General features: G+C 56.5%; 1 protein-coding gene across 1 annotated transcript in view; it reads right to left on the bottom strand.

Annotated features, from left to right (window-relative positions):
* VAPB (VAMP associated protein B and C) overlaps positions 1-22,378 on the bottom strand; it is a 48,926-nt gene extending 26,548 nt beyond the window's left edge. The window contains exon 1 of the mRNA XM_062204407.1: positions 22,227-22,378. Within this exon, the coding sequence (XP_062060391.1) occupies positions 22,227-22,284 (58 nt within the window). The 5' untranslated portion in view covers positions 22,285-22,378. The remainder of the gene's footprint in view (positions 1-22,226) is intronic.
* Positions 22,379-23,988: the final 1,610 nt, after the last annotated feature.

Genomic DNA, 23,988 nt, shown 5'->3' with positions numbered 1-23,988 from the left:
AGCCGACAGCTTCTGATGGGTTCTGTTAAGACAACGGGACTGTGCCAAGGGGGCGGAAGCAGTCCCCGGCCACTGGACGCCTCGTCATCCCGTGATGGTCCACCTTCATTAGAAGGTGCCCCTCTGCCCCCTGCCCTTCCTAAGCCCTCTGCCCAGACCCACACGCTCCTCAGAATAAACACAAACCTCTCTGGCCTCTCGCGTGTGGGCTCCGTAAGCGGCTGAATCCACACGGCTGGGCCACACTTCCAGCTGCGGCTGCGCTCTTCCTGCACACATTCCCTCGTCCACACGCACCGCACCGGGGCACTGGGACCTCTCACGCCCTGCCCGGCCTAACCACCCTTCCATCTTCGTATATGCGAGGACGCCCACCCCGCTCCCCACATCCCCGCAGCCTGGAACAGCGACGCTGTGGCAGATGGGCTCGGTGAGTGTGTGCTGCACGAACTCTGACCCCACACGGCCGCTGCAGACAGGCGCCTATTTCAAAGCCTGGATCGGAAGCCATCACCATCTGTGTGGCTCACACACGGCTGACGGCCATTGGAATGTTCACTTGCATCAAAACAGTACTTTCATCGTAATTATTCGATGATACATTTTTTAAGTTGCCCCCTTCCTTAGAAATGAAAGAAAAATGTCATAGTCACAGATATTCAAAGAGGGTGAGCTAATCATGAATTCAAGAGTAAGGACACTGGAGAAGTGTTTTTTAAAAAAGCTATTTTCTTGATTGAATTGATAGCTCCCACATTAAATAAATGCTTCAGTTACAAAAATAAAGCTTTGCAACTGATGTGTTTAACGGCAAACATCGCATTCCAGTATCTCAGCAGACAGCTAATTACGCGGCTCTATCTTGAAACCACACACACACAGCCACATAACTTTCCTAAAGATACCTTAGAACCCAGTGTCCCACATTAATAAAGGACCCTGCTTTCTATCCTTGGGAGACATCCAGCAGCTGAGCACATCCACCCCCGTCGTCAGAGCAGAAGCCAGCGGAGCTGACCCCGGGCGACACCACCCTGCAGGCTGCTCCCGTAACTCCCTGCCTCCCTAGCTCTTCAGGGCGGACAGGGCCAACACTCAGCCGGCCACCACCTCCTCAGGTGGAAACACTGGATCGCAAGGCATCCGCTGGCCTGTAATCCAGCAGCAATGCAGGGCGGGGTCAAACCCAGGAGAGCGCCCCACCTGGGAACCCGAGACACCTGCAGCTCAGCACAGGTACGTGATCAGTATTCAGAAGCTGTAAGAGCTTCTACATAGAACAAACATGCTAAATTCTTCTGAAGGAATTTATACAATGTTGAAATGAATGAATTAGATGCATTTCAAAAACTGACAGTGTTGGGGCTGGCGCTATGGCCTACAGTGCTGGCATCCCATGTGGGCACCAGTTTGAGTCCTGGCTGCTCTACTTCTGATCTAGCTCTCTGCTATGGCCCGGGAAAGCAGGAGAAGGTGGCCCAAGTTCTTGGGCCCCTGCATCATGTGGGAGGCCTGGAAGAAGCTCCTGGCTCCTGGCTTCAGACTGGCCCAGGCCCAGCTGTTACGGCCATCTGGGAAGTGAACTAGTAGGTGGAAAACCTCTCTCTGTCTCTCCCTCTCTAACTCTGCCTTTCAAATAAAATAAATAAAGCTTAAAAAAAAACAAAAAACCTGATAGTGTCAAAACCATGAAGTGACACCCCATGATCCTACACTGGGAACAGAATGGAGACAGTTCATGCTAAAATCTTCCAAGGAGCAAGGACCAGAGAGGCCATGAAGGGCAGAGAGGCCTTGAAATTATTATCTTGGCCACGAAAAGAAACCTATCTGTAGTGTATATGAAATCTAGATAATGCTGTTCTGAAATAATTCTCTCAGGCCGGCGCCGCGGCTCAATAGGCTAATCCTCCGCCTAGCGGCGCCGGCACAGCAGGTTCTAGTCCCGGTCGGGGCACTGGATTCTGTCCCGGTTGCCCCTCTTCCAGGCCAGCTCTCTGCTGTGGCCAGGGAGTGCAGTGGAGGATGGCCCAAGTACTTGGGTCCTGCACCCCATGGGAGACCAGGAGAAGCACCTGGCTCCTGCCATCAGATCGGCGCGGTGCGCCGGCCGCAGCACGCCAGCCGCGGTGGCCATTGGAGGGTGAACCAACGGCAAAGGAAGACCTTTCTCTCTGTCTCTCTCTCTCACTGTCCACTCTGTCAAAAAAAAAAAAAAAAAAAAAAGAAAAGAAATAATTCTCTCCCTTGTCCAGAATGCCTTGGATCTACACAAATACAGGAACCCTGACTGTGAAGTTACCGGAATCAATAAGCCCACACTGATGGTAATTCTGTGTACTTTATAAAAACCAAGGTTATCACTTGAAACACGCTGAGCGGCAGTGTTCTCACTGATTGCAGACAAACACAGCTGCATCTCTGACAAAAGCCGGCCCACGCACTGGACGGCCCAGAAGCCTCCGTCCTTCTGCACATAAATACTTGGACTATTTTTCTCGAATACTAGCTTTTCTTCTTCTCTTTCCTGAACAGAGAAATGGGGGCCGGTGTGGTGGCACAGCGAGGGGAGCCTCCACGCGGGACATCTGCATCCATCTCAGAGTGGCGGTGCCAGTGCTGGCTGTTCCACTTCAGACCCAGCTTCCTGCTAACGCACATGTGCTCATGGAAGGCAATGAACAGCGACCCAGGTGCTTGGATACCTGCCCGCCATGTGGGATGGAGCTGCTGGCTGCTGGCTTTGGCTGCGACCAGCCCTGGCAGCTGGTGAGTGAACCAATGAAAGGAAAATCTCTCCCTCTCTGTCAGTATGCCTTTCAAATAAATAAGCAAAATTAGAAAAAAATAAATAAGGCCGGCGCCGTGGCTTAACAGGCTAATCCTCCGCCTTGCGGCGCCGGCACACCAGGTTCTAGTCCCAGTTGGGGCGCCGGATTCTATCCCGGTTGCCCCTCTTCCAGGCCAGCTCTCTGCTATGGCCCGGGAAGGCAGTGGAGGATGGCCCAGGTCCTTGGGCCCTGCACCCGCATGGGAGACCAGGAGAAGCACCTGGCTCCTGGCTTCAGATCAGCGAGATGCGCTGGCCGCAGCAGCCATTGGAGGGTGAACCAACGGCAAAGGAAGATCTTTCTCTCTGTCTCTCTCTCTCACTATCCACTCCGCCTGTCAAAAAAAAAAATTAATTAAAAAATAAATAAATGAATAAAATAGGCTGAAAGCATCGTGTAAGACCAGAGCCTCGTCATTGTACTTACATCAGACTAAGACGCATTACAGTCCAGTGTAAGACCAGCGCCTCGTCACTGCACTTACATCAGACTAAGACGCATTACAGTCCAGTGTAAGACCAGCGCCTCGTCACTGCACTTACATCAGACTAAGACGCATTACAGTCCAGTGAGATTTCACACAGAAATTCACGTATCAGTTCCCAAAGGAGCTGAAGATGACCTACTAAATCAAAACTTTAAATGAACAATCTTTATCCCATTGGCTAACAAAATCTAGTAATTTTTCCCTACTTAAAAGACCAAAGTTTGTGATTATCACAAAAATAAACAAAAAGATACCCTGTCTTCTACTCCAAATAAAATTTCACCACGATGGGGAGCAGCATTTTCCATACAGAACAGGATGAGTCCAGAGGAGCAATCATCCCAGTCAGGAGCCCGAGCAGCGAAACAGCAAGGGCCCCGAGTCCCCAGGGCCGCGGCCACCGCCTTACAGTGAGCAGGTCAAGCCAGGCACGTGGTGTCGGCGTCAAAAGTGAGAATCCCCCCGAATGCGCCACCTTCAGCAGGACTACAGGCGGCGAGCGACGTCTGCACCAAATCAACACACGCGGGTTCCCTCCAGACAGAGCCGAGCAGCCGGCCAGCTCAGCACCCTGCAGCTGTAGCTCTGTCCCGCTGCAGCTCTCAGTGTGAGGAGCGCGAGCAGATGGTGGTTCTCAGTCGGGGGGTACTCTGCTCTGGTTTTCCTTTCAACAGAGAACCCAGTGGCTGTATCAGTGACGAGATTACCCACCAGGTCCGCAGCTTCTTCAGCAAAGTCCACAAGAGGCCGGGGAGAAGGCCGCGAGTCGGATGAAAGAGCGCTTCCACGTTCCCCTTCCTGGGCCTTTCGAAATCGTGCTCATTCTTCAGAGTTTTCCCAAATGCCTGCTCTTTGGGAAAGGCTTACCCAGTCTCTCCAGCTGGAAGAAATGATTCCTTCCTCTACTGGGTTCCAATAACAAACTGATGGTCGTCAAACTCCTCTCTGCAGCCTGATGCTCTCCCCTGAGCTGCAGGCTCAACTGCCTACCTGCTCTCTGCACACTAGGTGTCTCGTGTGCCAACAGCAGTCAGACCTCCCTCCCCCAGACTCACTGCCGGTCCTCACCCCTCACCCAGCTGCTACGGCCTCGGCTTCCCGCTTCCCCCACACCCAACGCAGCAGCAAGTTCTGTCGGCTCCATCTTCCCAACAGATGCAGAATCTGAGCGCCTCTCCCCATTCTCTCCCCCACTACGATCCTGGTTACTGTAACCTCCCAGCTTCAGATACCACACCACCCAACACTTCTCCCACGGCCCACTCCCCACGCCAGCCAGTCTTTCCAGAACAGACCACGGCTCAGGATCCGCCACGCTCCCCATCTCACAACAAACCCAGAGCCCCTACCCTCGCCTGTCTCTTGCCTGAGCTCACCTCTGGTGCGCGTGTCCAAGACTCCAGCGCAGGCACGACGCCCTTGCTGCTCCTCCGACACACCAAGCTCCCTGCCACCCGACGACCCTGCGCTTGCCCTCCCCACAGTCGGGAAAATGCTCTTCCCCCAGACGTCTGCGTCGTCTGTACCCCCGCTTTACACAGGCATCAAGTGTGGCCTTGGAGGGAGGTGGCGCGCCCCTCTGCCCTCTCCCCAGCACTTCCTTCTCACTGAGCCCCCCCAAAACCTGACCGCACCATGCATGTCCACCCTGCCCACCAGAACAGCTTTTCTCATCTAGGCCTCTCAGGTACCCAGAACACTGGGCGCACTGCAGGTGCACAGTAAATAATGGATGAACACGTGGGTCCAAGTTCTGTGCTAGGCTCTCAAGCTAGAGATGAACCAGGCACCACTGCTCCCACCCAGAACAAGTAAGAACACCTGCAGAACCCCCATCGGAAGCCCACCCAGAACACACGAACTCAGGATCTCTGGGGCTGAGGCATGGTAATAATACATCTTTTTAGGACATTATCAAATATGCGGTCAGCTAACATGTGTCAGCCACGTTTGACTACTTGACCCTGAAGAAATACACTCCGGAGAGAAGAATCCAATGTGTGAAAGACCTCACCGACGGTGAGGGGGCTCGGGTGGCAGACCTAGGACCCTCACTCCCCGTGCCGGGCCGCACTCTCACTGCACTGAGCGCCACGTGGAAAGTGAAACGTGAACACATCAGCACAGGGCCTGGGGCAGGCAGCAGACGAAGGCAGGTGCGAGCTGAACTGCGGGCCACACTCGGGCAGAAGCGCAGGCTGAGGACCCTGTCCTGGGCCCCCCAGAGCCCCACAGGCTGCAGTGCAAGGGCTACAGCACAGGTGAGTGGAGCTGAGGCAGGAGGGTGCACGCTGGCCCGATCCTGTAGGGCTCTGATGGTGGCCAGAGTCCTGGACATGAACCTGTAAAATCTGCAGAGCCAAAGTGTTTTTAACCAGACGATATGATCAAATTTCAGTTCAGAAAAACATCTCTGGAACGGTACACAGGGTAACTCAGAGGGTCAGAGACAGAGCTGGGACACAGTGTTTCTCCACCATCCCGAGGGGACATGGCCGTGGGACAAAGGCGCAAAAGGGAGGCTGTGCTGACTCATTTATATCCTTAAACGACGTCTGGGCACAGGTCATTGAGAGGTACTCACAGGGAGCCCCCACCCCCTGGGTCACACTCCCAGTGCCTACAAACAGCCCAGGCAGAACCAAGCCAGATCCAGGAACTCAGGCCAGGTCCCCACGTGCACGGCAGGAACCCCACTGAGCCATCACGGCTGCCCGCAGGGTCTGCAAGCCAGAGCCCGAGAGTGAGCCCAGCTGTCCCGGTGTGGGATGCAGGTGTGGTCAGACATTAACCGCCAGGCCAGAGCCCGAGAGTGAGCCCAGCTGTCCCGGTGTGGGATGCAGGTGTGGTCAGACATTAACCGCCAGGCCAGAGCCGGCCCCGTCTGCTGACGTCCGTGGACTGACCAGGGTGTGCCTTTGGCACAGTGGTCAGGTGCTGCTCACGACACCTACATTCCGTATCAGAACGCCCGGGCTCCAGTCCCAGCTCCACTTCTGATTCCAGCTTCCTGCCAGTACACACTCTGGAAGGCAGGAGGTGACGGCGCCAACATGGACATCTGGATGGAGTTCCAGGCTCCTGACTTCAGCCTGGCTCAGCCTCAGGTGTTGTGGGCATTGGGGAGCAGACGGGAGATGTCTGTCTCTGCCTTTGCCTTTCAAACAATAAATAAAATTTAATTTAAAAATTTAAATAAAAAAGTAATAAAAAATAACACCAACTAGGTGTTAGAGGGGTGAAAAAGGAGGGAGGCAGCTATGAGCTGGGCCAGTGGCTTGCCCGCCTGGGTGACACGGGGCCACGTTCAGGAGCTGAGGATAAATCGTGAATGAAGTGTACAGCAGGTGGAGTCTGAGCTTCTATGACAACCACGTAGGCAGGATGCCTAGCAGGTGACGCCCAGCGACCCTGAGGCCTGTCCACACCCAGCAGGCGATGCCCAGCGACCCTGAGGCCTGTCTACACACAGAGCTGGGAGTTTTCTGTGTCAAACAGGGAGCTGAAGGGTTACTTTTTTTAAAAAAAGATATACAAAGGCAGAGTTACAAAGAGAGAGAAAGAATCTTCCATCCGCTGGTTCACTCCCTGACACAATGGCCAGTGTGGGGGCAGGCTGAAGACAGGAACCTGGAGCTCCATCAGGGTCTCCCACGTGAGTACAGGGGCCCAAGCACACGGGCCATCTTCTGCTGTTTTCCCAGGCCATTAGCAGGGAGCTGGATCAAAATAGAGCAGCCAGGGCTAGAACCGGCACTCACAGGGGACACCAGCTTTGCAGGTGGCACCTGAACCCAAGCCACCACAACCCCAGCCCCTGCTGAAGGATTATTAATGAGAACGCACGGGGAACGGTTCACCACAGCACACTGAGGCCAGAACCATGACGATGTCAACATCCCATAGTGGAGGCGGTGGGCAGTGGGGCAGGCACACGGGTTCAGCTACCATCCCAGGCTGCAGTGCCTGGTTAAAACCCCCACCACTGCACACTTCTGGTCCAGCTTCCGGCTGACGTGCCTGGGAAGGCAGCACAGAACGGTCAGGTACGTGGGCTCTTGAAACCCACGCAGGAGGCCTGGCTGGAGTTCTGGCTCCAGGCTTTGCCTGGTCTAGACTCACCTGTTGGGGCATTTGGTGGGTGAGCCAACAGGGAAGCTCTGTCTCCCCTGTTCTGTGGTTTAATTTATAAGACAGAGAGAATTCACCAGAAAAGCCGATGACCTGGTGAGTTACGAAGGGTTTCAGTGAAGGTGTGTGGTCTGAGAACGGAAAGGAAGGTGAAAACTAAGACAGTGATTAAGACTCACTGCCTACCTGAATTAGCGTGATGGAGGCTGGGCGTCCGCGCTGGTGGGCAAGGTCTGGAGAACCAGGTGTCTTTAGGAAGTGGCAACGCAAGCACGTGTGTAGGCACAGGAAGGAATCAAGGGGAGGAGCGACCCAAGACCCCCAAAACAGAGGGGGGTAACGGGCAGGGGTCAGGTGAGGCAGGTGGCCTTGGCCTGGGAGATGGCAGCCAGAAGAGGGTCACCGTCTGCTGTGGAAGGAGGCATGCAGCCAGCCAGCACCTGGCAGCACTTCCAAGTGTTTAACAAAGCACATTTCCACTTCCACTTCCGATCCAGCTCTCTGCTGTGGCCTGGGAAAGCAGTGGAAGCTGGCCCAGGTCCTTAGGACCCTGCACCTGCATGGGAGTCCTGCAAGAAGCTCCTGGCTCCTGGCTTCGGATCGGCGCAACTCTGGCCATTGCGGCCAAGTGGGGAGTGAACCAGCGGATGGAAGGACCCCCCCCCCCCCCGCCTCGCCTTCTCTCTCTTTGATTTTCAAGTAAAATAATAAAATAAATCTTTAAAAAAAAAAGTTATGCTCAGATTTCTGAAAGTGCCATCAGCACCCACAGCAGGGCCTGGGTCGGGCTGGGGTCAGACTCAGGAGAGGTGAGAAGGGGAAGCGACCAGAGGAAGAGCGCCTGGGGGCAGAGGGCAAATCTGAGCGCAGAGAGCGGCGACCAGTGGAGAGACGAGTGATGCAGGAAACCTATAACCTGAGATTACTGGGAGGAGTGGGCAGGAGTGGCCACAGGGGAGCCATCGGGAGGCCAAGGAATAGTGTCAACAAGCTGGATGGCGGCGGCAGCCAACACCACGGTGCGCACACAAATCCACGGGAGACGGGACGCCGAGGCCGTCGCTGAGTTACTGCACATGGCCGTCAGGGGCGTCAGGGCAGAGGGTGGGGGGGCAGAGACAGAGACTGCTGGTTGCAGGAGGAGGGTGAAGGGGGCAGCTGCAGGGGTACACCTGCGGCAGGAGCAGCTTCTCTTTTCCAGAGTGGAGGAGACAATGGAGGAGACCACGGGGGAGACCACGGGGGGACCACGGGGGAGACCACGGAAACCACGGGGGGAGACCACGGGGGGACCACGGGAGAGACCATGGAAACCACGGGGGGGACCACGGAGGAGACCACGGGGGAGACCACGGGGGGGACCATGGGGAGACCATGGAGGAGGCCATGGGGGAGACCACGGGGGAGACCACGGGGGAGACCATGGGGGGACCATGGAGGAGACCATGGGGGGGACCATGGAGGAGACCATGGGGGAAAACCATGGGGAGACCATGGAGAAGACCACGGGGGAGACCATGGGTGGGACCACAGGGGAGACCACGGGGGGAGTCCATGGAGGAGACTGCGGGGGGAGACCACGGGGAGACCATGGGGGGGACCATGGGGGACATCACGGGGAGACCATGGAGGAGACCATGGGGGAGACCATGGGGGAGACCATGGGGGGGCATGGGGGAGATCACGGAGGAGACCATGGGGGGTGGACCATGGAGGAGTCCATGGGGGAGACCACGGGGAGACCATGGAGGAGTCCATGGGGGAGACCATGGGGGGGCCATGGAGGAGTCCATGGGGGGAGACCACGGGGGAGACCATGGGGGGAGACCACGGGGGAGACCACGGAGGAGACCATGGGGGGTGGACCATGGAGGAGTCCATGGGGGGACCACGGGGAGACCATGGAGGAGTCCATGGGGGGAGACCACGGGGGAGACCATGGGGGGGCCATGGGGGGAACCATGGGGAGACCATGGAGGAGTCCATGGGGGGACCACGGGGGAGACCATGGAGGAGACCGTATCGGGATGTTCAGTTAAAACGACTGCCTGGCTGTGGCGCAGTGGGCTAAGCCTCTGCCTGTGGCGCTGGCATCCCACATGGGCGCCAGTTCATGTCCTGGCTGCTCTACTTCCGACCCAGCTCTCTGTTACAGCCTGGGAAAGTAGTAGAAGATGGCCCAAGTGCTTGGGCCCCTTGCATCTGCTTGGGAGACCCAGACGAAGCTCCTGGATCCTGGTTCAGATGGACTCAGCTTCGGCCACTGCAGCCATTTGGGGAGTGAATGAGAGGATGGAAGACCTCTCTCTGTCTCTCCCTCTGTCTGTAACTATACCTCCCAAATAAATAAATAAAATCTTAAAAATATATATATATGACTAGGGGCTGGTGCTGTGGCACAGCAGGTTAAAGCCCTGGCCTGAAGTGCCGGCATCCCATATGGGTGCTGGTTCGAGTCCTGGCTGCTCCTCTTCCGATCCAGTTCTCTGCTATGGCCTGGGAAAGCAGTAGAGGATGGCCCAGGTCCTAGGGCCCCTGCATCCACGTGGGAGACCTAGAAGAAGCTCCTTGCTCCTGGCTTAGGATCGGCGTAGCTCCGGCCATTGTGGCCAACTGGGAAGTGAACCAGCAGATGGAAGACCTCTCTCTCTCTCTCGCTACCTCTCTCTCTGTAACTCTGTCTTTCAAATCAATAAAATAAATCTTTTTTTAAAAAAAATGACTAATTACCAAGCACTGTGATAAACACCAGGTATATAAAGAAGGAAAAAGAAACAATCTTGCTTCCAAGAAGAAAGACAACAAAAGCAACCGTTTAAGAAACAAACTAAGAGACTCACAGGGGCTGCTGAGTTTTCTCGGGACGAGTCCAGATGCCCCTCTGAGAGGGCCACAGGTGAAGGAAGCACTCGTGACAAATGGGACTCCCGGTGCAAAGTTCCGGATGTGGGACTCTCCGGAGTGAGCCACGAAGGTCAGAGGTGCGGATCCGGACCCCCAGAGAAGCCCACTAGGCACTTTTACGTGAAGCACATCAATTCAGCCACCAGAACGAGGGTCCCAAGAAGCCCCCACAAGGACAAATCCTTGCCTTTTATTCCTGTGAACACCTCTGCTGCGCAGGATCCCGAGAAACACTGAAGGAGACGCCCAGGAGGACGCCCCTTCTGTGTGCGAGGATAAACGAGAACACAGCCACCAGTCACTCCTGGGACACAGGAACAAGCCCACTGGAGCCGTGTTCTGGAAGTGGAGACAAAGCAGAGAATGAGACACGGCACACACGGGCACCGCTCCGAGGCGAGACAGAGAAGCCTGGCTCAGAGCATCTCCAGGAATACGTAGGAAAGGCCAGCAGAGGGGTGAGCTTCCAAACAGGAACATCAGGGCTCAGACCGCAGCGTCTAGAAGCCACTAGCACAAAGCGCTGGCAGGTGCCGTGGGGCATACAAGCCCCAGCGACCACCCTCACCAGGCTCGCCTTCCTCCACTGACACAAGCATCAGCTGTCCAGGTCTCAAGCTAGACCTTCAAGGAACACTACCAGGTGTTCAGTTCAAGCTCCTCCCACTGCAGGGAGGAAACCAAGGATGGGGAGGTAGCCGAGAGCAAAACATGGGGGCACCTCCTGGCTGCAGGGGCCGAGAGCCCGGGATGCAAACTCTGCAGGTCCCGGGCTCAGCTTCTTCCAAGTCCACGACGGACATAACGATGCTGACTTCTCAGGAGTACCATTCCACGCCTGCCCACTTCCTATTGGACTACGTATGCTGAATGATGCAACTAAAAGGCAAAAACAGTAGCAAACAATCCAGAAACACATCATTCATATGAGACCTATTCAGAAGCAGAAGACTTAGAATAGGGAGTAGAAGGTAGGTATAAGCTGATAATATTAGCACATAATTTGAAAAATTATTTATTTTGAAAGAGTTGGAGAGAAGGAGAGACAGAGAGAGATCTACCCGCTGGTTCACTCTCCAGGTGGCTGCAATGGCCAACGCTAGGCCAGGCTGAAGCCAGGAGCTTCATCTGGGTCTCCACTATGGGTGGCAGGGCCCAAAACACCAGAGCCATCTTCTGCTGCCCCTCCCAGGCCATCAGCAGGGAGCTGGATCAGAAGTGGAGGAGCTGGGAAACAAACAGGTGTCCATACAGGATGCCAGTGTTGCAGGAGGTGCCTTTACCCACTACACCACAATCAGACCAACCACATAATTTTCAACACTAACAAGTAAACTACTTGGGGTCCGCCCTGAGGTGCAATAGGCTAAGGGGCAATGCTGGTGGCTACGGGGAGTGCCAGCTCCCGTCCTGGCCGCACCGCTTCCAACCCTGCTCCCTGCTGATGTGCCTGGGAAGCAGCAGGAGATGGCCCAAGTACTCTGACACTCAAGCGGGAAACCCAGATAGACCTCCAGGATTCGGCCCGGACTGGTGCTGGCCATTATGGCCACTCGAGTAGTGAATCGGCGGACAGCAGATCTCTATTGTGTCACCTTTCATCATGTAAATAAATCCCAAAAACAAAGCATAGGGGCCGGCGCCATGGCTCACTAGGCTAATCCTCCACCTGCGGTGCCAGCACACCAGGTTCTAGTCCCGGTTGCTCCTCTTCCTGTCCAGCTCTCTGCTGTGGCCCAGGAGGGCAGTGGAGGATGGCCCAAGTGCTTGGGCCCTGCACCCACATGGGAGACCAGGAGAAACACCTGGCTCCTGGCTTCAGCCGCAGTGTGCCGGCCGCAGCAGCCATTGGGGGGTGAACCAATGGAAAAGGAAGACCTTTCTCTCTGTCTCTCTCTCTCTCTCTGTCCACTCTGCCTTTCAAAACAAACAAACAAACAAACAAACAAACAAAACACAAAGCAATGATTCACAATCAGAAGTCAGCAAGAGGGGCAGGCACTGTGGCACAGCAGGTTAACACCGGGCCTGAAGCACCAGCATCCCATATGGGCACCGGTTCTAGTCCTGGCTGCTCCTCTTCTGATCTAGCTCTCTACTATGGCCTGAGAAAGCAGTAGAAGATGGCCAAGTCCTTGGACCCCTGTACCCATGTGGGAGCCCCGAAGGAAGCTCCTGGCTCCTGACTTCAGATTGGTGCAGCTCTGGCTGCTGCGGCCAATTGAGGAGTGAACCAGCAGAGGGAAGACCTACCTCTTTCTCTCTCTCTCTCTCCCCCTCCCTCCCTCCCTCCCTCTCCTATCTCTGTGTAACTCTTTCAAATAAATAAATAAATCTTAAAAAAAAAAAAAAAAAAGTCAGCAAGAGGGGCAGGTGCTGTGGCACAGTAGGCTAAGACCCCACCTGTGGCACCAGCATCCCAACCTGGGTGCTGGTTCATGTCCTGGCTGCTCCTCTTCAGATCCAGCTCTCTGCTAATGACCTGGGAAAGCAGTGGAGGATGGCCCAAATACTTGGGTCCTTGCATCCATGGGAGACTTAGAAGAAACTCCTGGCTCCTGGCTTCAGATCCACCCAATGCCAGCCACTGCAGCCACCTGGGGAGCAAACCAGAGGATGGAAGACCTTTCTGTCTCTTCCTCTCTCTGTAACTCTACCTCTCAAACAAGTAAATCTTTAGAAGTGACCAAGTTAGGACACAGGTTCTCAGGGAAAAGCACAGGACTGGTGAAGACTTTATCACGCTGACCACAGTCACGCTAGCGTCCCAGAGGACTGCGCACTTCACGGACAGGTGTCAATGAGGCCGGTACAGTTAAGCTCCTTTCCTTTCTCTCAATCCTCTTCCTCCATCCTACTGCCCGTGTCCAGTCCTCCGCTCATCTTCCTAACAACATAACAATAGCAGAGCCAGTGCAGTCTCCTGGCCCCTTACCACTCCTCTTCTAAGGGGAAAGATACCCGGCACACTGAAGACCATGGGCTCTACAATGAGAAGGACCTTGGTTCCAAATCCCAGCTACACCCTTAACGCAGGTTCATAACCTGAGTTAATAACCTGAGGATCCTAACTGTACCCAAGTGGTAGGCCTGGAATAAGAGTTAAATAAATGAGCACTAGGAAAGGTGACTAATTAGTGTACTACATAGGCTTGCCAGGTCACGTCTCCAACACTCTAAATAATGCCCGAACTCCACCCCATTTGTATATTCCATTAGGGAACCACTCCCTACCCTATCGCCCCTGTGAGATCAGAACCCCACATGGAATCAACATGGCTTTTCCTTGGCGCCCGGTGAGGGACAGAACCTTCGCCCCCTTGCCCACCGACACCTGGAGGCTAGAATCACTCGGGACCAGGACTTTCTTCCCAGTCCCCAATCCGAGCCAGGGGCCGGCCTGCGGGAGGCTTTCCATCCAAGTACCTGAACTACACCAGAAGCAGAAGCTCACAATCTTCCCCCACAGGAGACCCCAAAGGGCAAGCTGTGCAAGGAAGGACCCCAGGTGTCTCCAGAGGGGGTCACGGTTACACCTGCAGGCACTGCACCCACACACATCTCTAAGGCCACGTCCAGTTCCTGGGCCTGGGCTCTCGGCTCACCTCATACAGAATGAACAAGAATGAAGCAAGCGGGCTCTAGTGGTCCCCTTCAGTCTGACTCTTCCACAACCTGAGCGGAGTCTCAGTTACATAACGATGCACCCTCGGTTCTCTGCCCAAGGCACTGGCCTCTCTGGCCCTAGGACGAAGGGCAAGCTCGCTCTCTCTAGTAAAATTCAAGGTGCATCTGCAAAGGCCTTCATGTGAGGCTTCTGTCTCAGTGAGCGGCATTCTGAACGCCTCCCATTCCCAATTAGTAAGTCACGCACAGGCACAGCAGCAGAGCCACCAGTCACCAGATCCACGAAAACTCCATCCAGACCCGAGGTGCAAGTGAGCCAGCACTCACACGGTAAACCAGCGCACTCTCCGGGCTCATCAGTCTGCACTTTTTCAAAATGCGGTAAGAACTCCCTCCTAAAAATTCACAAAGTATAATTCTTAGGAACTGATGTTCTTCCACACTCCACAGATGTCCTGGCACAAGCCTGTCGTCTCCCAGAAGCGCTGGTCCTCCTCTTCACCCTCACATGACAAGACGCACGTCAGCCACCACTTGTAACTCCGGACCCAACCCCACACCGTGCCTACCAATCGGCCTTGTGCTCCCAGCCACCTGCTGAGCATCCTAAAGCTTGGAAAGACAACCCAAGGAACTTGAATGCCTAGGGCTCTAAGCCTCATCACAAGCAATTCAATCAAACCCAGGTAAAGGGCCCAGGGTGGAGCCCACTGTCCCACAGGACTGCAAAAGAGGTGCCAACCACACAGTCTTAAACTGCTCTTTGCCCAAGATACTTACTTCTCAAATAGGCAAAGAGCACAGGAGCCCACCAAAAGGCCACCCGCAGCCATCAGCAGTCCTGCAGGTGCCCACGGGGGCACACACAAACACCGAAGCCCAATGGGGACATGACTTGAGACACATGGACAGGAATAGCAGTCCGCTAAACAGAAACGGCTAATAACCCTTCTCAAAGTCCTGTGAGGAAGAGGCAGGAAGTTTGGGGAAAAATGAGCTGGAAGATTTTCAGTTTCTGTCTCTAGCAGCCATGTATGTAGCTCCACCCCCTTGCGAGTCAATTCAGTACACCTGCACTCCCACAATGCACCTGTGTCATCCAGGCCTGTCTAGCAGGTGTCATGATGAACACGTGGAAGCTGAACTCCACAGGGAAACTCCCAGAAAACCTCACACACTCTGAACAACGCCCAAACTCCACCCCACCTGCATATTCAATGAGGGGACCGCCCCCTGCCCGACCAAGGGGACTGCTGGCGCCGTGGAGAGCAGGCCTTTCTCTGGCGTTCCTGTTGGCCCCTCTCTTCCCCCTGCACTCTCCCTGGGGAGTTTTACTCCCCGTGCGGTCTCCCACACTCACGCTTGAATGTACTCTCATTCTCTCACTGTCAATAAAACCGACACATCTTTTATGCCTCTGCTTTGAATTCTTATCTCATGAGTGGGGAAGAACTTGGAATAAAAACTGGGAAACATATTCCCATAACAAAGGGATGAAGGGAAGTCCTAGGAGTGTATTTCTGTAGTTTTACAGTTTCGTGCAATTAATGTTATTAAAAGAAAGCATTTCTAGGCTTCCCTGTGCGACTATGCCACGTTCTAAACAGCACCCCCTCCCCCAATCACCCCACAGAGCACCGTAAGGAAGTTTCTAAACACTCTAACAGCAAAACAGACGGACTTCTGTGGGGCCCGTGTTGTGGCACGGTGGGTAAAAGTGCTGCCCGCGACTGCAGCATCTCACGCTGCTCCACTTCCAATCCAACCCCTGCTGATGTGCCGGGGAAAGCAGTGGAAGGTGGCTCAGGCCCCATCACCCACGTGGGAGGCCTGGATGGCGTTCTGGGATCCTGGTTTTGGCCTGGCCCAGCCCTCACCGTGGCTGCCATTTGGGGAGTGAAGCAGCAGATGGAAAATGTCTCCCCACCCCCACCCCCTAGAATCCTGCCTTTCAAATAAGTAAATACACCTAAAAATAAGCATAACAAAATAAACAGATTTCTAGAGATGCTGTTTTGCCACACCGGTGTTTTCCAATAACCTTACGATGACGTGGAGTTGGGTAATTCTGTCAGCCCCCGGAACGCGCTCTTCAAACAGCCCCTTCTCGTAAAGCCCGCCGCCAGGTCCATCAGGTGAGGCCTCTGAAGGAGGCACCCACTCGCCCCCCGGACGAGGGCCGAAGCCATTCTGCCTCTGCCTCGGGGATGCTGCCAGGAAGGGGCCTAAAAGGACAGGAATTGAGGAAGCTGCCTGGAAGCCATAATGCAACTTCGCTTTGAATGCAACCCAGGTGCAGAAGGCTTTTATTTTATTTTGCTTTATTAAAGGCACTCGCTGGCTACGTTGTCGTGACTAATGGAGCTGGGCACCCGTGCTCGTCTCCCCTCATCCTGCTGAAAGCTCAGGGGCCGCGGCAGCCCGGCAGCCCGGCAGACTTCAGTAGGCGGGGACTACCGGAGGCCATCTGGCAGGTAATGCTTCCTGGGGACTCCAGTTCCAGGTGCGGGAAGTCAAGCCTGGGGGCAGCCGTGAGTGATGACCAATGCAACTTACTCCCGGCCCCTCCCCTCACGTTCAACTACTTACTGGTAACACTATCAGGTCAAAGTGCACAGTATTTTTGCCTCCGGCGTTTGAAGGAAAGATGCTAGATACTTCTAATAAATAAAAGACAGTGATAATGTTTAGGAGTTCAGCTCTTAAAAGCACCAGTTCAGACTAATTATTTTATAAAGCCACACTTACACGTGGCCACTGAGAGGCGCGTGCCCACGATGCACACCACGTCCCAGAGCTGAGCACCAGGCCCACCACGGCCCTCTGCGTCCCCAGGCAGCTAAGTGGGAAGAAACGGAAGGGAGCAGGCAGGGGAACCAAGTTAACCTCTAGCTCACACTTGTCCAGGAACGCAATTTCAGAAGTAAATCCACCATCTGCGAAGACTGAAGTGTGCCTGCGATGTGCACGCTGGTTAATAATTAAATAAGTGAAGGTGGTCTAGTAGCATGGTTTGAAGCGGCACCGTACGGAACCTTCCGCGCACCGCTGACACTTGGCTGTGCCGTACAAGTCTGCTCCTGCGACCAGGAAGGTTAACAGAATCAGTGCCACACCAAGGCTGAGGACTTAATGGTGCACTTGGCACCCAGAAGGCAGTCACTGCATCGAATGGCCCGTGTCCACAGGCTTTCAGATCTGTTTTATCTTCCCAATCTTAAATCCACATCAGCTTCAGGGCCTGAATGGACGACTCCAAGCCTGCTTTCCTCATGCAGAACAGCGCCCAAATCCCTGTTCTCTGGAGAGCAGTGATGAGCTCCCCAGCCCACAGGCACTACCACACCTGACACCCCGACCGACCATCGGCAGCACTACCCAAGACTTCCTGAAGGCCAACGGTCTAGCCTTTGAACAAAGCAAAGGTGAATGGATCCACAGTGGGTCCACACCTTACACCGGTGCGGATTCTTCTCTGACCGACTGTCCGGGCTGTCAGCACCTGGACAACAACCGGACAACTAGAAGACGCACCATTTGCCACAGAAGGAACCTGACCGAAGGGGACGTAGAGGGCAAAGATGGAAAAGGAGACGTCAAACGCCCGAGTGACTCCTTCCCAAAGCTCTCTGTGAGATGAACACGCGGGAGCCCAGAGCGGAGACAGAAAGAAAAGGATCACGCCCTGGAAGGCCTGAGAGCAAGAGCACAGCACCAATGGAAACCACACTGACACACACTCCACAGTTTCCAGAAACTTCTCCCGCCTGAAGGGGCTCCCACTAGTGTGGAGGGCTTCGCGTGTCTGCTGGAGCGACCACGGGGCAAGGCCAGCCTCACGAAGCCGCCAGGTCTTCCCTTGTCTCACGCATCAGCAATGCAGCACACTGATCTTCAAGGTCACACAAATCTGTGTTCTCTTTATCTTACGTGACACCCTTAAATTTAACCAAATTCCCAGTGTCCGAAAGAATGTGATGGTAGACAACCCCACACCCTCAGCTTAGGCTTCACTTAAAAGATGAACGATAGGCAGTTCAATTACCACTGTCTGGGGCCAGCGCTGTGGCACAGTAGGCTAAGTTTCCACCTGAGGCGCCAGCATCCCATACAAGTGCCGGTTTGATTCCTGGCTGCTCCTCTTCCGATCCAGCTCTCTGCTGTGGCCTGGGAAAGCAGTAGAAGATGGCCCGAGAGCTTGGGCCCCTGCACCCATGTGGGAGACCTGGAAGAGGCTCCCAGCTCCTGGCTTCGGATCGGCCCAGCTCAGGCTGTTGCGGCCATCTGGGGAGTGAACCAGTGAATGGAAGACCTTTCTGTCTTGCCTTCTCTCTAACTCTACTCTTGAATAAATAAATAAAATCTTTAAAAATAAAAAAGTATTCTTTGGAAGTAAACCTTTAAAAAATGATCACTTTCTTAAGCAAAGTCAGCTTGTGCGCTGGATTCAGGGCTGGCCTGTAGCACAGCGAGTCAGGCCGCTGCTGCCATCAGACATCCCCAGCACGGGTCCAGCGCTGGCTGCTGCAGACACCTGGGGGTCAACCAGCGGATGGACATCTGTCTGTCGCTCTGCTTTCAAGTGAAAATAAACATCAAAGGGGGGGGGGGGGGCAAAGAAGAGGTTGGATTCATCTGGGTCAAAGGCCAGAATTCAGAATTGTTACCCTGAGTAGCCTGCAAGGGACCAGTTAAAGGTGCCACTTCTCATCTTGAAATGAATGCTCTATCCACACACCAAGCTAGGGGACTGAGTCTTTTTTTTTTTTTTTTTTAAGATTTATTTATTTGAAAGTCAAAGTTACACAGAGAGAGAAGGTGAGGCAGAGAGAGAAGTCTTCCATCCGCTGGTTCACTCCCCAGTTGGCCGCAATGGCTGGAGCTGCACCAATCTGAAGCCAGGAGCCAGGAGCTTCTTCCGGGTCCCCCACGTGGGTGCAGGGGCCCAAGGACTTGGGCCATCTTCCACTGCTTTCCCAGGCCATAGCAGAGAGCTGGATCAGAATGGGATGCTCGCACTGCAGGTGGCAACTTAACCCACTGCGCCCCAGGGTCCGCCCCAGGGCACTGAGTCTTTATTCTAACTTTATCGTCAGTTTAAAATAATAACCCAACAAACAAAATGCCCACAATGTGGTTCACACAGGCAGCAGACGCCTCTTCTCAAGTCACAGGCTAACAGGCTCAGCAGGCTGACCCCACCACTTCTCGCGGCCATTTTCCTGGCAAAGCATCCAGCGACTTTGGCCACCGTGACATCAGTCAGCCCGTGGCCACAGAGATCACCGTCCACTGCCACGCCTTCCAGGCAGAACAGTGGAAGTGAAAAACCAGCTGTCTAAGTACAACCACGCTCTGTCCTCAGCGCTGTGAACGGTACTGTGCACCGAACAACTTCCACCGAGCACTGTGTACTCAGCCTCCCTGCAGTATTTACAACAATGTACAGCCCTGCGCACTCAGTCCTCCACACAGCCCTGCGCAACTGCCAACCTCCACAGGGCACTGGGCATTTGGTACTCTACAGCCCTGTGCTTCCAGTACTCCATACAGCACCACACGACCACCACCTCCATAGGGAATTCCACAGCTGCTGACCTCTGACCTCGAGAGTGTCATACAGCCACTGACCTCTGACCTCCAGAGTATCATACAGCTGCTGACTACCACCTCCATAGACTATACAGCTGCTGACCTCTGACCTCCACAGATATTATACAGCCACTGACCTCTGACCTCCATAGAGTATTACACAACTGACCATCAACCTCCATAGAATACTATACAGCCACTGACCACCACCTCCATAGAGTACTATACAGCCACTGACCACCACCTCCATAGAGTACTATACAGCCACTGACCTCTGACCTCCGTATTCTACAGCCACTGACCACCACCTCCATAGAGTGCTATACAGCCACTGACCTCTGACCTCCGTATTCTACAGCCACTGACCACCACCTCCATAGAGTACTATACAGCCACTGACCTCTGACCTCCGTATTCTACAGCCACTGACCACCACCTCCATAGAGTGCTATACAGCCACTGACCTCTGACCTCCGTATTCTACAGCCACTGACCACCACCTCCATAGAGTGCTATACAGCCACTGACCTCTGACCTCCGTATTCTACAGCCACTGACCACCACCTCCATAGAGTGCTATACAGCCACTGACCTCTGACCTCCGTATTCTACAGCCACTGACCACCACCTCCATAGAGTGCTATACAGCCACTGACCTCTGACCTCCGTATTCTACAGCCACTGACCACCACCTCCATAGAGTGCTATACAGCCACTGACCTCTGACCTCCGTATTCTACAGCCACTGACCACCACCTCCATAGAGTACTATACAGCCACTGACCTCTGACCTCCGTATTCTACAGCCACTGACCACCACCTCCATAGAGTGCTATACAGCCACTGACCTCTGACCTCCGTATTCTACAGCCACTGACCACCACCTCCATAGAGTGCTATACAGCCACTGACCTCTGACCTCCGTATTCTACAGCCACTGACCACCACCTCCATAGAGTATTATTCAGCCGCTGCCCAGCACCTCCACACGGTAATATACAACCGCTGACCACCGTACAGAACTACGCATTTTCCAAGCAGTGTAACACCTCTACTGTGACTCCTTCCAGACTCCCAAAGAGACAGAGCCGCCTTGAGTGTCATCCCCGTAAGCAGCCAGTGCGCCAGGCGCTGGAAGTGACCTGGTCAGCCCGAGGTCACGCATCTTCAAGGGAAGAACCGGGACAGAAGCCGGACTTCTCTGCACCCAGGGCCTTTGTCGTGACATCACACCGGAGGACAAAGCACCAGGGCCGGGGGTGCTGAGGGCGTCCACTCGCGCTGGACAGCAGCGGCTCCTGTCCACACCAGCCCTGTGTGCACGTCGTCCTGCAGCCCTGACAGATGTCCTCTGCTGTCGTCATGAGAACACCCCCGTGTCCCCAGGAAACCCAGCTGCCTCGGTGTCCCTGCCCGCTGGGAGGTTCCCCACCCACTGCCCGCCCGCCTCCACTCCACGCGCGAAGCTCAGCTCGGCGGGGCCCTCTTCCCGGAGCACCCTGCACCACCTCCCATCGCCGCACCGCCCGCCGCCTCCAAGACTTCAAGTGCTAGGGAGGAGCGAGTGCTTCCTCCGGCGTGGGACAGGCACTCGGGAAACGTCCGTGGACCGGAGGCACGGAGGTGCCAACTCACAGGGGCACACAGGCCAGCTGGCCCGTCCACGTCGGCGACCTGGACCCCCGTCCCAGCCTGAGGCCTCTACGCCAGGTCAAGCCAGACGCTGCTTGGCCGGATGAACCCAACGTCGGTGACAACACGGTCGAGTCTGTCATCCCGGGCGCACCGAGTCGCGGCTTTGCCTAGCCTGCCTCACCCGTGCCCAGACGCACCGAGCGAAGGCATCGCACGCACACAGAGAGCCGGACCCCGCACACCCCACGCGTGCAGAAACACGAGCGGCAGCAGCGCTGGCTGACTGGGAGCTGCAGTTCACTCACTCCCGGCGTCTCCGGAAAAAAAAAAAAAATAAATTGCAACTGGAAAGCGTGGCTTCCCCTAGACGCCTGCGGCTCGGAGACCAGACGGCCGCCCTAGGCGCAGGCCCCGGAGCGAGGGTCCGCGTGGCCTCCGCTGGGTTCCGCGGGCTCCTGTCGGGGTCACTCCACGCTCCACGGGGGCTCCAGCAGCCACAGTTCTGGACGAGGCCCAGGGGTCGGGCAGTGCGCGCTCCGAGGTTGGGGTCCACGTGCGCCGTGTGCCAACTGCGCAGCGCAGGCCACAGAGCCGGGGCGCCCGCGGCCAGCCGCGTGCGGACGGGGCCACGGCCACGCAGCGGCGCCCTGTGCGGCCGGCCAGCGCCACTTCCTCGTGGGACCCGGAGTCCGGCTCGTGCCCTGCGGAGGCCCGGTCCGTCTGGTCCCCCCACGCCCAGGACGTGCGCAGGGCGGGAACGCCGAGTCAGGCACGGTCCGGGACACGGACACGGGGCCCGCGCGGGAGCCTCCCACGGGGGAGGTGTGGCTCGCGGCTTCCGGGGCCGGGAAGGCCCGCGCCGCGCCGTCGGTCCTCGCGGCCTGGCCCCCGCGCTGTCCGCGGCCGGCCGGGCTGCGCCGCGCACTGAGGCCCCTTCCCGGCCGGCGCAGCCCGGGCCTCGGCCAGGGCCTCGGCCAGGGCCCCGCAGCGGCGCCGTCGGGCGGGGGCCGCGGCCTTACCTCGGAATCTGAGCTCGTGCTGCGGCTCGAGGCTCAAGACCTGCTCCACCTTCGCCATGGCGGTCGGCGGGCAGCCCGGAGCGGTGGCCAAGGCCGCGCCCCCCCGGGCAGAGCTACAGAGCGGGGCGCGGCGCGGGCGCAGGGGCGGAGGGCGAGGGCGAGGCCGCGGTGCCCGGCGAGCTCACGCCGCGACGCACGCACGCCGCGACGCACGCACGCACGCACGCCGCGACGCACGCACGCACGCCGCCGGCTGGCTGGCTCGGGCGGCGGGAAGCTGCGCCCTGCGCCGGCTCCGGGGGGCGGGGCCAGAGGCTGCGCGCGCGGAGGCCCGTGGGGGGGGGGGGGGCGGCAGGCGCGCAGGCGCAGCCCCGGCGCGGGGCGGGGCTGCCTCGGGGGGCGGGGCTTGGCGGCGCTCGGGGGCGGGGTCGGAGTCGGGCCGGGGCTGCGGGTGGGCGGCCCGCTGGGGCCCGCGGCGCCCAGAGCCTCGCTGCAGCGGGGCGGGGACAGTTAACGCACACTTCACTTGGCTCCCGCCGTGCCAGGCGCCGAGGCTGTGAACGCTGGGGGAGGTACTTGTTAGTCCGGGCCGGCGCCGCGGCTCAACAGCCTAATCCTCCGCCTGCGGCGCCGGCACAGGTTCTAGTCCCGGTCGGGGCGCCGGATTCTGTCCCGGTTGCCCCTCTTCCAGGCCAGCTCTCTGCTGTGGCCTGGGAGTGCAGTGGAGGATGGCCCAAGTGCTTGGGCCCTGCACCCCATGGGAGACCAGGAGAAGCACCTGGCTCCTGGCCTCGGATCAGCGCGGTGCGCCGGCCGCAGCGGCCATTGGAGGGTGAACCAACGGCAAAGGAAGACCTTTCTCTCTGTCTATCTCTCTGTCCACTCTGCCTGTCCGGGCGAGTTGGGACAGACCGCCGGCGGCTGCCCGCTCGTGTTCCGCGCTCTGCCGGGTGCTTGTCGACCCGATGCCCTCGGCTAAGGGGGCAGACGCAGTGCGTGGCTGAGCGCTGCCGGGGCCCAGATCCGCGTCCCCTCGGAAGTGGACGCTGGGCATCACTGTTGCCTTTAGAGCCACTTCATTCTGTCACCCACGGGCTGGGTGCCTCGGGCGGCGCCTGTCGGGTCCACGGGCCCGGGTGCCCTTGGGCGGCGCCTGTCGGGTCCACGGGTGCACTGGGCCGGCCCCACCTGTCAGGGACACGGGCCCGGGTGCGCTGGGCCGGCCCCACCTGTCGGGTACACAGGCCGGGTGCGCTGGGCTGGGCGGCGCCTGGTCCACAAGTGCTGTCGGTGCTGCTCTTCCCACTTCTCTGTGTGCTCTACGTTCTTCACAATAAAAAGGTGTTTTTTTAAAAAGATCGTCTCTGTCTTCCACTTGAGCGTCTGGACCGTTCACACTCTGGGTTGTATTTCCATGGTCGTTTCTGTTGGTCCTGCCTGGGCTTTGTTGGTTGGTTTGTCCTCTCCTTTCTTGCTTCTTTAGAGGTGACTTTTTTTCTAATTCTGTTTTACACACTCTATTTCTGTTGTTCGAGGACTTATTTTACCCTAGAATTTTCGCCAGGTGTTCACATAAACTCCTGTTTTAAGAATGTCTATACTCTTGGGGCCGGCGCCGTGGCTCACTTGGTTAATCCTCCACCTGCGACGCCAGCATCCCTTGTGGGCACTGGGTTCTGGTCCCGGTTGCTCCTCTTCCAGTCCAGCTCTCTGCTGTGGCCCGGGAGGGCAGTAGAAGATGGCCCAAGTGCTTGGGCCCTGC

The sequence above is a fragment of the Lepus europaeus genome, chromosome 10, assembly GCF_033115175.1.
Source record: "Lepus europaeus isolate LE1 chromosome 10, mLepTim1.pri, whole genome shotgun sequence".
Taxonomy (NCBI): domain Eukaryota; kingdom Metazoa; phylum Chordata; class Mammalia; order Lagomorpha; family Leporidae; genus Lepus; species Lepus europaeus.
This window is presented reverse-complemented; position numbering and strand designations above follow the sequence as displayed.